Below are 12205 nucleotides of genomic sequence, written 5' to 3'. Positions count from 1 at the left end.
TTGGCAAGGACCTAAATGTAAAGTCTATCTGTTCAGTTGTCTAACTTTTCCTAATAGCTCTCACGCGTACACACACATACTACGTCAGGGATTAGTCTGTAAACGGTATTAAAAAGAGGAAAAGCAAAACCCAGATGTCTAGGTTTCTCGTTTATTTGAAACATGCTACTTTGCCTTCCACTCCTGCTACCCCTCCCTCTGAGACGGTAGCAAGTGGTAGTGTGTTAGTCAGACTTTGCTTTGTGGCAGATGCTTGAAATAATTCTGTAGACGACAGAGTTGTATTAATTCATAGACCTAAACATTCCACTCTGTGGTCTTCGCCTTCTTCCATGCTGGATGCATATGATGCCACATATCATGGCAGTGGGGTGGTGGAGGCAGGGTGGTCACATGATGCAGACAGTGGGATCATGTGAAGTGTGAAACACTTCAGCATGACAAGCAGTGAGCAGAAACGGGGGAGTTGAGAAAGGACGAGCAAACAGCACAGTCCCCAGGACCGAGCCCCCAGGGACTATTTCCTTCAGTATCCCAACTCCTCACTCCTTACCCACTTCCAGTATTGTCATGTATGATTAATTCATCAAAGGAGTAAAACCATCAGATCCACCCCTCCTGTGCATCCCAGAAGATCCCCAGTCTGCCGCTAAGCCTCACACCACAATTCTGTGGCAGATTTGCCATACTCCAACCATAACAAGAGCCACCGTAATATTGCCTTGCTCTCTGTACATCTGAGTTGACAAAATATTCAAGAACACAGTCACCAGTTGGAAACCTAAGAATAAAATACACATTTTCCTGCCCTTAGTCACTGCCCCCTTTTCCAGTGAGCCTCTTTTTCAAACGTTTTTACTTTTTCATAATTTTCCACCACATATAGCAACAAGTTAGGCATTTCCATCTTCCCTACTGGAAACAAGTGTATTCATGTTTGCTTTGTTTCCTACCAAACCCTGTGTCTTTTTCACCCTCCATAATGCAGAAGAAATAAAACTTAGTGGAAAGCATACCAGACTGCCAGATGAGTATGAAGTTGTTTTAACTATTCTTCTTTCTTTACCTTTGTAAGTCAGCCCAGTTAGTTACCCTGGTTTGTCTTTAGAGTACAAACTAGACCTCTAGTGTGAACTATCTGTTGATCTTACACCAGTTTAGATGGACATTGCTACTTTATAAATGAAAGACCCTCATGGAAGACCTTCCCTCAAGAGGAGACCCCTAGACCCAAGGGACAGTCCGAGACCACTTGCTGCAAACAGCAAGAGGTTTCTTTATTGAGAGTACACAGGTACCTGAGGGCGGCAGAGTCTATTCCAAAGACTTGTGCGCCCTCAGGCTAGGCAGGGGGTCTTTTATATGGAAAGCAGAAGCAGGCATACAGAAGCAGATTCATGGTTACAGGGATCCCATTGGTCCTTTCAAATGCGGCGAGGGATTTACTTGAGGACAAACCCCCTGGCCCTTGGCTGGGGACACAAACATCTGATAACAGCTGACTAGGCTCTATCTAGGGCATCCCCTCCTAGGCCAGATATCTGACCGCAGATATCCTGTTTGGCAGCCTAGGAGTACTGACCTTACCCTGAACTTTACTTGTTTGTTTTAAAGCCTTGCAAAATGGCGTTACAGCAGCTAAGCTGGGGTCTTTTTTTTTTATGCGGACATACACCATTAGATTTAATGATGTTTTGTTTTGTTTTTCTTTTTTTTTAAATATTTATTTATTTATTATGTATACAATATTCTGTCTGTGTGTATACCTGCAGGCCAGAAGAGGGCACCAGATCTCATTTCAGATGGTTGTAAGCCACCATGTGGTTGCTGGGTTGAACTCAGGACCTTTGGAAGAGGAGGCAATGCTCCTAACCGCTGAGCCATCTCTCCAGCCCCCCTTTTTTCTTTTTTTTTTCTTTTTTTGATTTTTCGAGACAGGGTTTCTCTGTAGCTTTTGGTTCCTGTCCTGGAACTAGCTCTTGTAGACCAGGCTGGCCTCGAACTCACAGAGATCCGCCTGCCTCTGCCTCCCGAGTGCTGGGATTAAAGGCGTGCGCCACCACCACCCGGCTAAGCTGGGGTCTTTCATAAATAAATATTATCAACAAAGGCCCTTCTATCATAACGGGGTGAAGTGGAGGGAGCTTTCCGGGAAGGATGGTTGCAAGGACAATTTTGCCAGTGATTCGGGAAAGATCGCAATCTGCTACTTATTTATTTATTCAAATAACTTTTTGCTGTGCCTTTTTGTATTGTGTTCAAAATGCCTGTGTGTTTGGCTCCTTCCATAACAGTGAGAGAATGCCGATTGGCTGACTCAGCTGGTGCTGGAGGTGGACATTAGCCCCCGCGCTTGCGCTTCCCTCATTCTGAATAGTGTAGCTTCAGGATTGCTCCAACATGAAGTAGGTTATTTAACGTCTTAAGCCTTTGTTTTCTTATGTGGCAATATGATTAGTAACAATGACGCTGTTGGAATGATTAAAAAGTAATAATAGAGTACTACACTGTGTGGTACTGTAGATGCTCTCTATCAATCATGTAAATTCTTTTATTTTAATTTTCAATTCTAGTGTCAGCTATTTCTGGAATCTGTTTGTTTTCTGAAATAGAGGCTGAGTCCTTACCTGGGCCTATTTTTTTTTATTATTGTTATACTGGCAACACTTTATCATTTTGAAATGTTGAGCAATTGTGAACAACACACACTCAGTGAAAAGAAAGATTTGTCTTGCTTCGTACTAGTAAGCACAATAAAATTAGATGCTAAATAATATTTGGAAACCAGTTTAAGAAAGTTTAGAGGAAAACTCCTGGTAACAAAAATTCCAACAGAAAGTAATAGTCTGAATTGCTGTGTATCTGTATGAAGACTATTAAATAATGATTTATTGGCTATGAAATGCAAGTGAGAACCTTATGCAGTAGGTCAGTTATGCAAACATGTTTTCAAGAGAGAACAATCCACAGTCTTTTGTCTTTCCAAATGAATCCAGTGTATTGAAGACAGTAGACTGTGCATTGAAGTGCAGAGGTCAGCGTGGGAGATTTGGGACTGGGACTCACCCCTGCTGTACGAATTCCTATCCTTGCTCTCTTTTCATTTCTTGGTTCAGTTAGCATTTTCTAATGAATTTGGAACAGTCAGCTTCAAGGTTAAAAATATTTTCAGACATCTTTTCTGTGAATAAGTGTGTTGTTGGCAGGCATGTATGTGCACCATGAGCATGCCTGATACCTGTGGCTGCCAGAAGGTGGCATTAGATCACCTGGAACTGGAGTTACAGATGTTTGTGAGCATCCATAGAGATACTGGGAACCAAGGCTGGGTCATCTGCCACAGTAGCAAGTGGTCGTATCTTCTCAACTATTGCTTTTGAATTAACAATTATAATTATTCTCTCTGTATGGTAGGACATGATACTTGTTGTAGATTGGAAGAGTTTAATTTTTCTAAAACAAGTCAAGTGTTTTGTCTCTCTGGGGTCAATTTTCAGTAAGAGATACAAACTCAGAAACATTTTTTATACTATTGTCGTACTTCTTAGGCTAGGAAAACATAGTTGTTCTTTTTAACATTACAAGTATTTCTTTAGGATTTAGCAAGAAGAGCACGAAATATTTCTTATCCACACCTACTAACATAGTGTGTATAGGGAAAGATTGAAAATTTGATGTTTAATTAGATGATAGTGAACTCAACTCTCAAAGGACTATTTTACATAAAGACCAGTTTATGAAATATTGGTTTCAGAAATCTAAACAACTTGCCAGTATTTGCAGCTGGAGGGTGGTTGGAGTCACTGGGAAGGTTCACTCCACATTAATTCACATTAGTTTATCCCTCTCCTTTTGTGTATATCCAGTATCCCCAAACAAGTGTCAGAATAATTTTTAATATTAAAAAATGTGAATTTTTTAACTGATGGTAATCGGGAATTTTTGTAATGGAAGAGACTCGTGTACACGTCTGTACACATGGAGCTATTCTATTACTAATGGGAGATTTATCACCAAGGAAATAACTGCAGAGCAGCATGATAGAGACTGTGTTTTTATTTCAACTAGAGCCAAGTCCTGCATTTGACCACTGTTGAAGCCTGTGCAGAAAAGAAACAGCACCCATGGGCCTGGCCTTGTACTGGATTCAAGGGACTGTAATAACCCAGTACTAAAGCAGCAGTTGAGATGGACTAGTGTAGGAGTAATTGTGCACTCTGCTTTCCTAAGATCTTATATATGGTGACCCAGAGTAGCTACAATGTGCTGGCAGCATTATAATTTACATATGGTGACCCAGAGTAACCACAGTGAGTGAGGTAGCACCATTCTTCTCAGTGGATGGAGGCATAAATTAAAGACCTAGTTCATTCACTCAGTGACTTTTCAGAATTTATTTAGTGAAGGGCAATGAAATAGGATACCTGTTTAGAACAACTTTAACAGCCACAGATTGCCCAGGATACTATATATCCCTGCACAGATGAATGTTCAAGTAGTGGAATAAATATAAATACCAGCCTATTGTTTTTATAATAACTTGGAATGCTTATAAAATGACTTTATTTTACGGGTATTCTCAGACTGTGCAGTCATTAGTTCAGTGACTTATTAGCAAGTGTCAGTTATATTTCACAGTTCTGGGGTCTCGTTGTCTTTTGATATAAGGTAGTTGAGGAAAGTATGTCAAAATGAGATGAAATTAGTCCGCGGCACTGAGAGTTTATCTCTATTTGGCTTCAGAGCTTCCTTCCCCACCGTAGCCTCTACAGCACATCCCCTCCATGCTTGCCTCACCTTTGGCTTTTCTCTTCAGACCCAAGTCTGTCTTTTCGAGGGAGTCCCTTCTCTCCGGAGATGGTGTGTGTGGCACCGTGGAGCTGTGTGCCCACAGTTGCTGTGCTTCCAAGTAACTGAAGGTCTTCCTGGGCCTGGTTTTAAAGACTGCACACTAGATGGCAGTTTTGTCATATTCTTCTGACTTCAAGTGCGACCGCTAGTGTGACAGAATAGGAAAGGCCTTCAGTGTTTAGTCTGCTCTCCCAGGGTCTCTGCATGACCGAGGCAGACCCCATGGACTTCCTGGAACATGTGTTAGCAATTTAGCTGCAGACATTTATTTCTTTGTTTTACTGTTGGGCTCTTTGAGAAAGTGTTAGTGCTGGGTTATGGGTTGTCTGGATCATGTCAGAGGCCACGGGATCAAGTTCATGTGACAGACTAGACTAAGGAAAGATGAAGTTGGAGGAGGTGAGGAAACTGACCCTTACTTCAGCAGCAAGTCCTGCCTGTCTGTGGACTGAGGCCAAAGGCCCAGACGGTTAACTTCACTCCAGCTGAGTAAACACGACACTTCGCCATTTGGCTTTTTCATATTTCGTCAATGGGAGCTCACTCAAAGATTTCTCTATTTCTCACGAGCTTTCTTATCCTCCCCTTTCTGCAGCCCCTTCCAGAAGAAGCGACGTTGAGATCCTCGGTTACTGTATGCTGCACTGGCTATGTGGGAAGCTGCCTTGGGATAAAATCCTGGACGACCCTGTGGCAGTCCAGACTGCTAAAACCAAGTAGGGGTTCTCAAATATGCGATCTCTCATGGAGGGGAGTGGACATGCCAGACAAAATTATCCCTCGGCCACCATGACAACACAAATATCATTAGTTTGAAAACTAATGTTTAAAAAACAAAACCAGGAACAGACAAAAGAGAATCCATTAAGGCCACACTATTATAAAATAGAGATAATTTTACAGTGTCGATATGAGCTAAAATATCTCTTTCTGGACTTGCTGTTTTCCCGCATTTAGATCCTAGGTGGTGGTGTTTCTAAAACGGACTCTTTTCAAATCAGTGTGGTACCTGAGTCTGGAAGGGGGCTCTTCGTGGTGTGGTTGAGATCAGCTGTGCAGGGTGAGGCAGGAGAGCAGGGCTTGCAGTCCTGAGGTGAGGACAGCATACCTCATGTTCCTTCCCCAGAAGGTAGAAAGAAAGAAAACATTTACACGAGCCATTTATGTGAAATACTCGTGTAGCCCTCATAAACCATTCTAACAATTCTACCTTCAAAGTTTTTACCTCAACTCTGTTAGCATAAAGAGGTCGGTTTCAAAACAGTGTGTTTTACAATTCTCTCGCTGGGCAGCTGGGTCCCAGGCACTGAACTTTCCCTCACACACAAAGATTGGCTGAGATCGTTATCCATGGAAAGGCTGATGTTGTACCAAGGGAGTAGAGTTTTAGGAAAACAAGCAATGAAAAAGGACAGAGAGATGTAGCTCAGCTGTATAAATCAATCTTCAAATTCAAAAATTGTTTAGACTGTGTCTCACTCTGTAGACCAAGTGGTCTCAACCTCATGATCTTCTTGCCTCAGCCACCCAAGTGCTGGGATTGCGGTGTGGCCCATCGCAGTTCCTCTGATTGTGGGATAAGTACTCAAGGTAGAAAGTTTAGAGTACAGGTTGGAAATGACAGATGTTTGCAAACTGACATGTGCAATAGTTGCACCTGTAATGTTGACCACCCTAGTCCCTGACACAGTTGTGCAAGTCACAGCTGGGCGTCCTGAATGAGTTTTGTCCATTTCAGTCTTCGTAACTAACACTTCTGGCCGGGTTACCTCACAGACATCGATACTCGTCAGCAGTCCTCCTATACAGTGTGGTAACTCAGTTTATCTAACTTAAATAGTGCGGTTCAGTTCAAGGCCAGCATTTTAATTCTAATGATCATTGATTGCAGGCTTTCTTTTAATAAGACTTGTGAATAGCTTGTTTTAGTCTTGTATCAACATGTATACATAAATGCCTCTGTCTTAATAACTAGTGAGAATGTCTACATATGTACTCATGTATAATAAAAGGATACTGTGTAAATATAGAGTTTTAATAAGTTAAACATTGCCTTTACTTTACATAATATTATCTTCATTTTTATTTGATTAACAATATAAATCCAAACATTAGTAGAGCTAATATATTATGTGTCAAAATTTAAAAGTTCTCAGATTTCTTACATAATAAACAGTCCTTTATTTGCCTGTGAAGGTGTAACATGAGGTAGGATGGTAAATTTGGCCACAGTACAATGTTCCTTCGTTTTTGCTGTCATGGGTCACTTGAAAACACGGCACATACCACACTTTTTCCCTTGAGTTTCTTTGTGAACCGTTCACTTATATCTATAATTTTAGTTGAGACTTTATATATTTTTGCTACATCAACTTAAAAGAGTCATATTTATTTAGTCAAAAATCCTGGAAAGCATTACCAGTTGTTTATTGTTTTGATTTGGTGTGTTGTATTAATACTTTTTGTTAACTCATTCAATCATTGGTTAGTATGAACTCTTCCCAGGGGAGAACCATTGCACACAGATAACCAAAAACTCTTTCTCTGCAGTGGTAAATGCATGAGGAAAATGTGATTTTGTTTTCAGGAGGGGGAAAGGACCAAAAAAGTGTTTTGCCCAAAGATCACCAGTGAAACCAGGGAAGTTGAACATACCAGTGCCTCTCTTCAATGGAGGAGATAAAATGCCTGTTTTCCCATCCTGAAATCTAGGAGTGGATATTGTTAACAACCTGGTGACCTTTGCTATCAGTGGAGACAGACCTCACCCAAATCCCCCAGAATGTCTATCCCAGACTCTCCCTCCCTAAACCTTTATCTTTAGCTCCCAGTTAATAGAACCCATCCTTAGGGGTTTATGTAGTTTATGGCCTCTATGCTAGATTCTAGGCCTCTTAGCTATAGAATCCACCTTCATGGTCACAAGTTCTATGTGGCCAACTAAGCTTTATTATGTACCCGGAATTGAAACGATTGTTGCCTGGAAATCTTTCCCCCATACTCTATTGTGTTTAAATGTGCTGACAATAAACCTTCTGGCATCAGACTCCCAGAAGTTTTGATCCATGTTGACGAAGTCAGTTTGAACTGAGTTTTGATTCTCACCTCTTCTTGATAGTTTTGCTGCACTGTGACATCTGCAGAGACCCACACACCTCTCCAGTGACAAATCTATGAGGACAAAATGACTTCATCATCCACAAACAATTTTATATGTATTTGTTTGTTGTTTTTAAGGCAAGCATTCCTACCTCTGCAGTCGTCAGTAATATACAACCTGAGATAGATCATCCTTGTTTCTCGTTGCTTGACCGCTAGGTGGTTGCAACTGTGAAACTGACCAGTTAGAGCTAAGCACCCCCACCCTTTGCTAATCCCCTTATCCATTACAGCTGGATAAAAAGGGGCACAATTGTGGGTCCTGTCAATGCAGGACCAGAGTTTTGTGCTCTGACTGAAACAGTGAGCCTGGCCTGAAGACACTTACCGTGTGCTTTCCCTGTTTTGTTTAGTCTGCTGGATGAACTCCCGGAGTCCGTGCTTACGTGGGCTCCTCCTGGAACCAGTTGCCGTAAGTTGGAAGATAAACCCACTGCGTCTCTCTCTCCACAGGTCATCACAGTTGCCACTTAGCCTTATCCACTCCCCTTCCCACAGGAGGAAAGCTTCTGGGCCACAGATAGTTTGCTAGAGAAGATGTTTAAATCAGCTCTGACATTAGCGCCAAACAGTGGAGCCCTAGCTTTCCGTCTTTTTGGGTTTATCTAGAGTTTAAGTTTTATTTTCAGAATCATTCCCAGGTTAGTCAATAGCAACTGGTATTTTTAGAATTAAAGCACTATTGAATGGAGGTAAAATCAACTTATAAAAAGACTATTTTGAGTCAGTGTATTTTAAAATCTTACCCATTGCATGCCTAATTGCTCTTTATACCTGGGTCACACTATTGATCAGTCAGCACACGATTTTAGATTAGAAAGTCACCTGATGTGGGGATGTAGAGCTGCATTTTAAAACCAGTTTCCTTCTTGGAAGTTTGTAGAGGATGTTTTCGGGTTCTTTGACATTCATATTGTATGAATGGTAAATCAGCCTCCAGTTCCCATTTCTGCCACTTGTTTCAGCATTTGTGAGTCATCCAGTGGTGACTTCAGCATGAAGCTGGTTTGACATGTAGAGAAGAGCCAGCGAACCAGAACATCAGACTTTTCTTTCACCAGGGCAGGTTAGCAGAGTGGGTCTTTTTTTATTTTCTTAGCACAGGGTTTCTCTGTGTAGCCCTGGCTGTCCCATATAGATCAGGCTGGCCTCAAACTCACAAAGATCAAACTGCCTCTGCCTCCCAGTGACGAGATTACCTGGCAGCAGACTGGATTTTCGTCTTTATTTACTGGAGGCCATCTCAAGGTCAGCGTTTAGCTGACTTCTAGAAACACGCATGTCCACTGGCCTTCTACTAAATTCAGATCGCATGTGTGTGAGTCGCGCAGTCGAGGTGTCGTCTTAGCCTATAACCTCAGCTCCTCTTCACTATGAACCAAAGTTGTCGTTTACAAAGGAAATCAAAGCAGAGCAACCCAGGCCTGTTCCCACCTCCATTTCCTATGTCTTGTTGTATATCGTGGTGCCAGGCTCCCATCGCCCCCTTTCTGTGATACTTTGCTTCTAGCGGAGAGGAAAAAGAAGGGAGATAAATTTTGTTGTTGTTTGTTTTAGTCTGTAACCACATTAGAGAACTTGATAAAAGTGCCATTATTCTGACCATGTCAGTTGGTATATTTTCTCAGTGAGACAGAAAACAAGATGGGGCAGAGATGCCATTTCCTTTTAGATTATACACCTGCCTTAACTTCCTGTCCTTTCAGCTCAGGTCTAGAAAGGAAGGCCTGGATGCCCACAATTGTCCAAGGTAGATGCTTGTGAGCTAGTCTATGTCCCATGATACGTCAGTCATTAGGTATGTGCTAGAATTTTAGTCACATGAACAGTCTAGTGATGGGCCACACCTGATTCACTGTTTTCTTACCTGTGAATTTAGGCTATACTATTAAATAAAAACAGGTTTCTGTTCTTAAAGCACAGAGTTTAACAGCAGCATTTTCTCTGGAGAATATACAGCAAGTACAGTCTTGAAAATAAACTGATTTACAAAGCTCTTCTATAAAACAATGCAGAAGTTGCAGCATGTGTATCCAGCTCAGTTTAGTACCTTCAGAAGTCTTTATTGTCTTGAATAAAGTTGTAAAATAGTCAGTGGCAATGCTTATATGTCACTAACCCAAAAGGCAGGTAATTCAGGACCATACCAGTTCTGTGATACTTAATGCATTCTGTCTAATGGCTCTGGAAAGTCACAAGGAAATCAACATTATACTTCATGGAATAAACCCAGATCTTGGTAGGCTAGCATTTATACCAGCACTCCCTCACCATGCTCTGAAGCTCAGGCTTATGATAATAAATCCATAGTTGGGCTGGTCCTTTTTTCTCCCCCCCCCCCCCCCCCCGAGCCTCCCTGATGCCACATTTCCTAACCTCAGGTCCATGAGGCCTTTTGTACAGCTGCTCTCAGTATGTGGTGTGCCGGGAATTCTCCTTTGTCTTATAACAGGCATGCATTTCCTACAAACTCTGCCCTGTTCTCCATTTGGGATCTTCTGATTAATAGACTTGTAGTTTATATTAAGCTCAGCTTACCAGCTATTGCAAGACTAAAAAGCAATAGAACATGTCTCAGAAAATGGCATAGAAAGTGTTGAGTATTTCATTAATAACTGGATTTGGATGCCTCAAAGGGACACCAGAAATCACCAGTTAAACTGTGTTTTAACAGAGGAGTTAGTTAACTCCGAGCAATCTGGTGAACTAATTGTTAGACAACAGAGCTTGATACATCTCATGCATTAGAGAAGAAACGCGGGAAGTAAGTTGCCTAATGGCTAGACCGTTAGAAAACACACAACAATAGCAGAACCAGGAGTTCTGATCTGAACTATGTTAGCTCTTCATTCCTAGATAATAATTCTAACTGTGGTATAGAATGGTCACTCTGGGGGCTAGAGAGATAGCCCAGCTAGTAGGCAGGTTTATTGCTCTTTGAGAGGACCAGAATATAGTTCCCAGTACCCAGTATTGGGGAGCTCAGAATCACTTACAGCTCCAATGCTAGAGAATCTGTTGACCTCTTTGGACGTGGGTACTGACACTCACATGTGCCTGTGTGAGTGTACATGTACATACACACATGTACATACACACATGTACATACATACACACACATACACATACAAAGGTTGTCTGGTTTTAAGAGAAAGAAAGGATGTGATTATTACTTTTTACATATATTTATTTGTTTGTTTGTTTAATTTTGGCCTAGGGAGTGAGACCCAGTGCCTATATATGTCTGTTTGAATGGAGGGACAATGCAAGGGAAGGGAAAGTGCTAGGTAGTTACCCTCAGCTGATGAAGCTGCTCAGACGTTCCTGCCATGGAGCTTAAACACCCAAGTGAGAGAGAATGAGGTAGTGTGTGAGTCAGTAATAAATTTCTGAAGGGGAAAAGCAGATATAGAAATTGTTTAAACAAGTGAAAATATGATAATTTTAGCGTGACCCTCCTCCTGAAACAAAAGTACAGAGCATAGGCATTCGAACACAACTCTTTATCACTTCATATTTATTAATTGTGCTTCTTTTAAGAAACTAGTGGGAAGAAATAGCTTAGTGTCAGAGTGAGTTCTTAGCCTGTGTGAGGCCTTGGTTTGAAAGCCTATCACTAAATAAACAGAAGCTGCCGTGAGGAGCTGCTATGTAGCTCTGCTGACACAGTTTTACATTAGAGAGAAACAGCCAGCTCCTCAGCCTACTGACCTGAAATCGGGAGTAGCGGGATGCACAGCGATACTGAGGGACAGAGGCCAGGCGGGAGGGTTCTTCCTCGTTAAGGCTGGTCGTCACAGAAAATGTGGAATCCATGGTCATTTCTAAATATATTCACATAATGGCAACATGAAAGCTGTAGGGGAAACCTACAGTGCTTTTCCCTTGAAGTCAGATTTATAGTGAGTGCCATTTGTTTTTAAGTGAACGTTTAAGTGTTAATGCAGAAAAAAAGTCTGAAGTGTACTGAGCTGCCGTGTTTTGAGTATTAGTAGCTGCACCTCATACAGCCACGTTAGTAACTATGATCGTACAGGCGCTTCCACCTGGCACATGAGTGCCTGTAAACATACCAGCGAAGAGATGTTGAAAGATTGTCAGTGGATTCCATTTTTAGCAAATCATGTCAGTCGTTTATAAATATTTTTTTTTCAATTTTTAAAAAAACATTTTAAATACTTTTTATTAACTTGTT

General features: G+C 41.5%; 1 protein-coding gene across 1 annotated transcript in view; it reads left to right on the top strand.

Moving 5' to 3' along the window:
- The window catches only part of Vrk2 (VRK serine/threonine kinase 2), a 119717-nt gene that overhangs the window by 92729 nt on the left and 14783 nt on the right, over positions 1-12205 (top strand). The window contains exons 9-10 of the mRNA XM_075942432.1: positions 5447-5567; positions 8364-8422. Of these exons, the coding sequence (XP_075798547.1) occupies positions 5447-5567; positions 8364-8422 (180 nt within the window). The remainder of the gene's footprint in view (positions 1-5446; positions 5568-8363; positions 8423-12205) is intronic.

Source organism: Microtus pennsylvanicus, chromosome 12 (assembly GCF_037038515.1).
Source record: "Microtus pennsylvanicus isolate mMicPen1 chromosome 12, mMicPen1.hap1, whole genome shotgun sequence".
Lineage (NCBI taxonomy): Eukaryota > Metazoa > Chordata > Mammalia > Rodentia > Cricetidae > Microtus > Microtus pennsylvanicus.
This window is presented reverse-complemented; position numbering and strand designations above follow the sequence as displayed.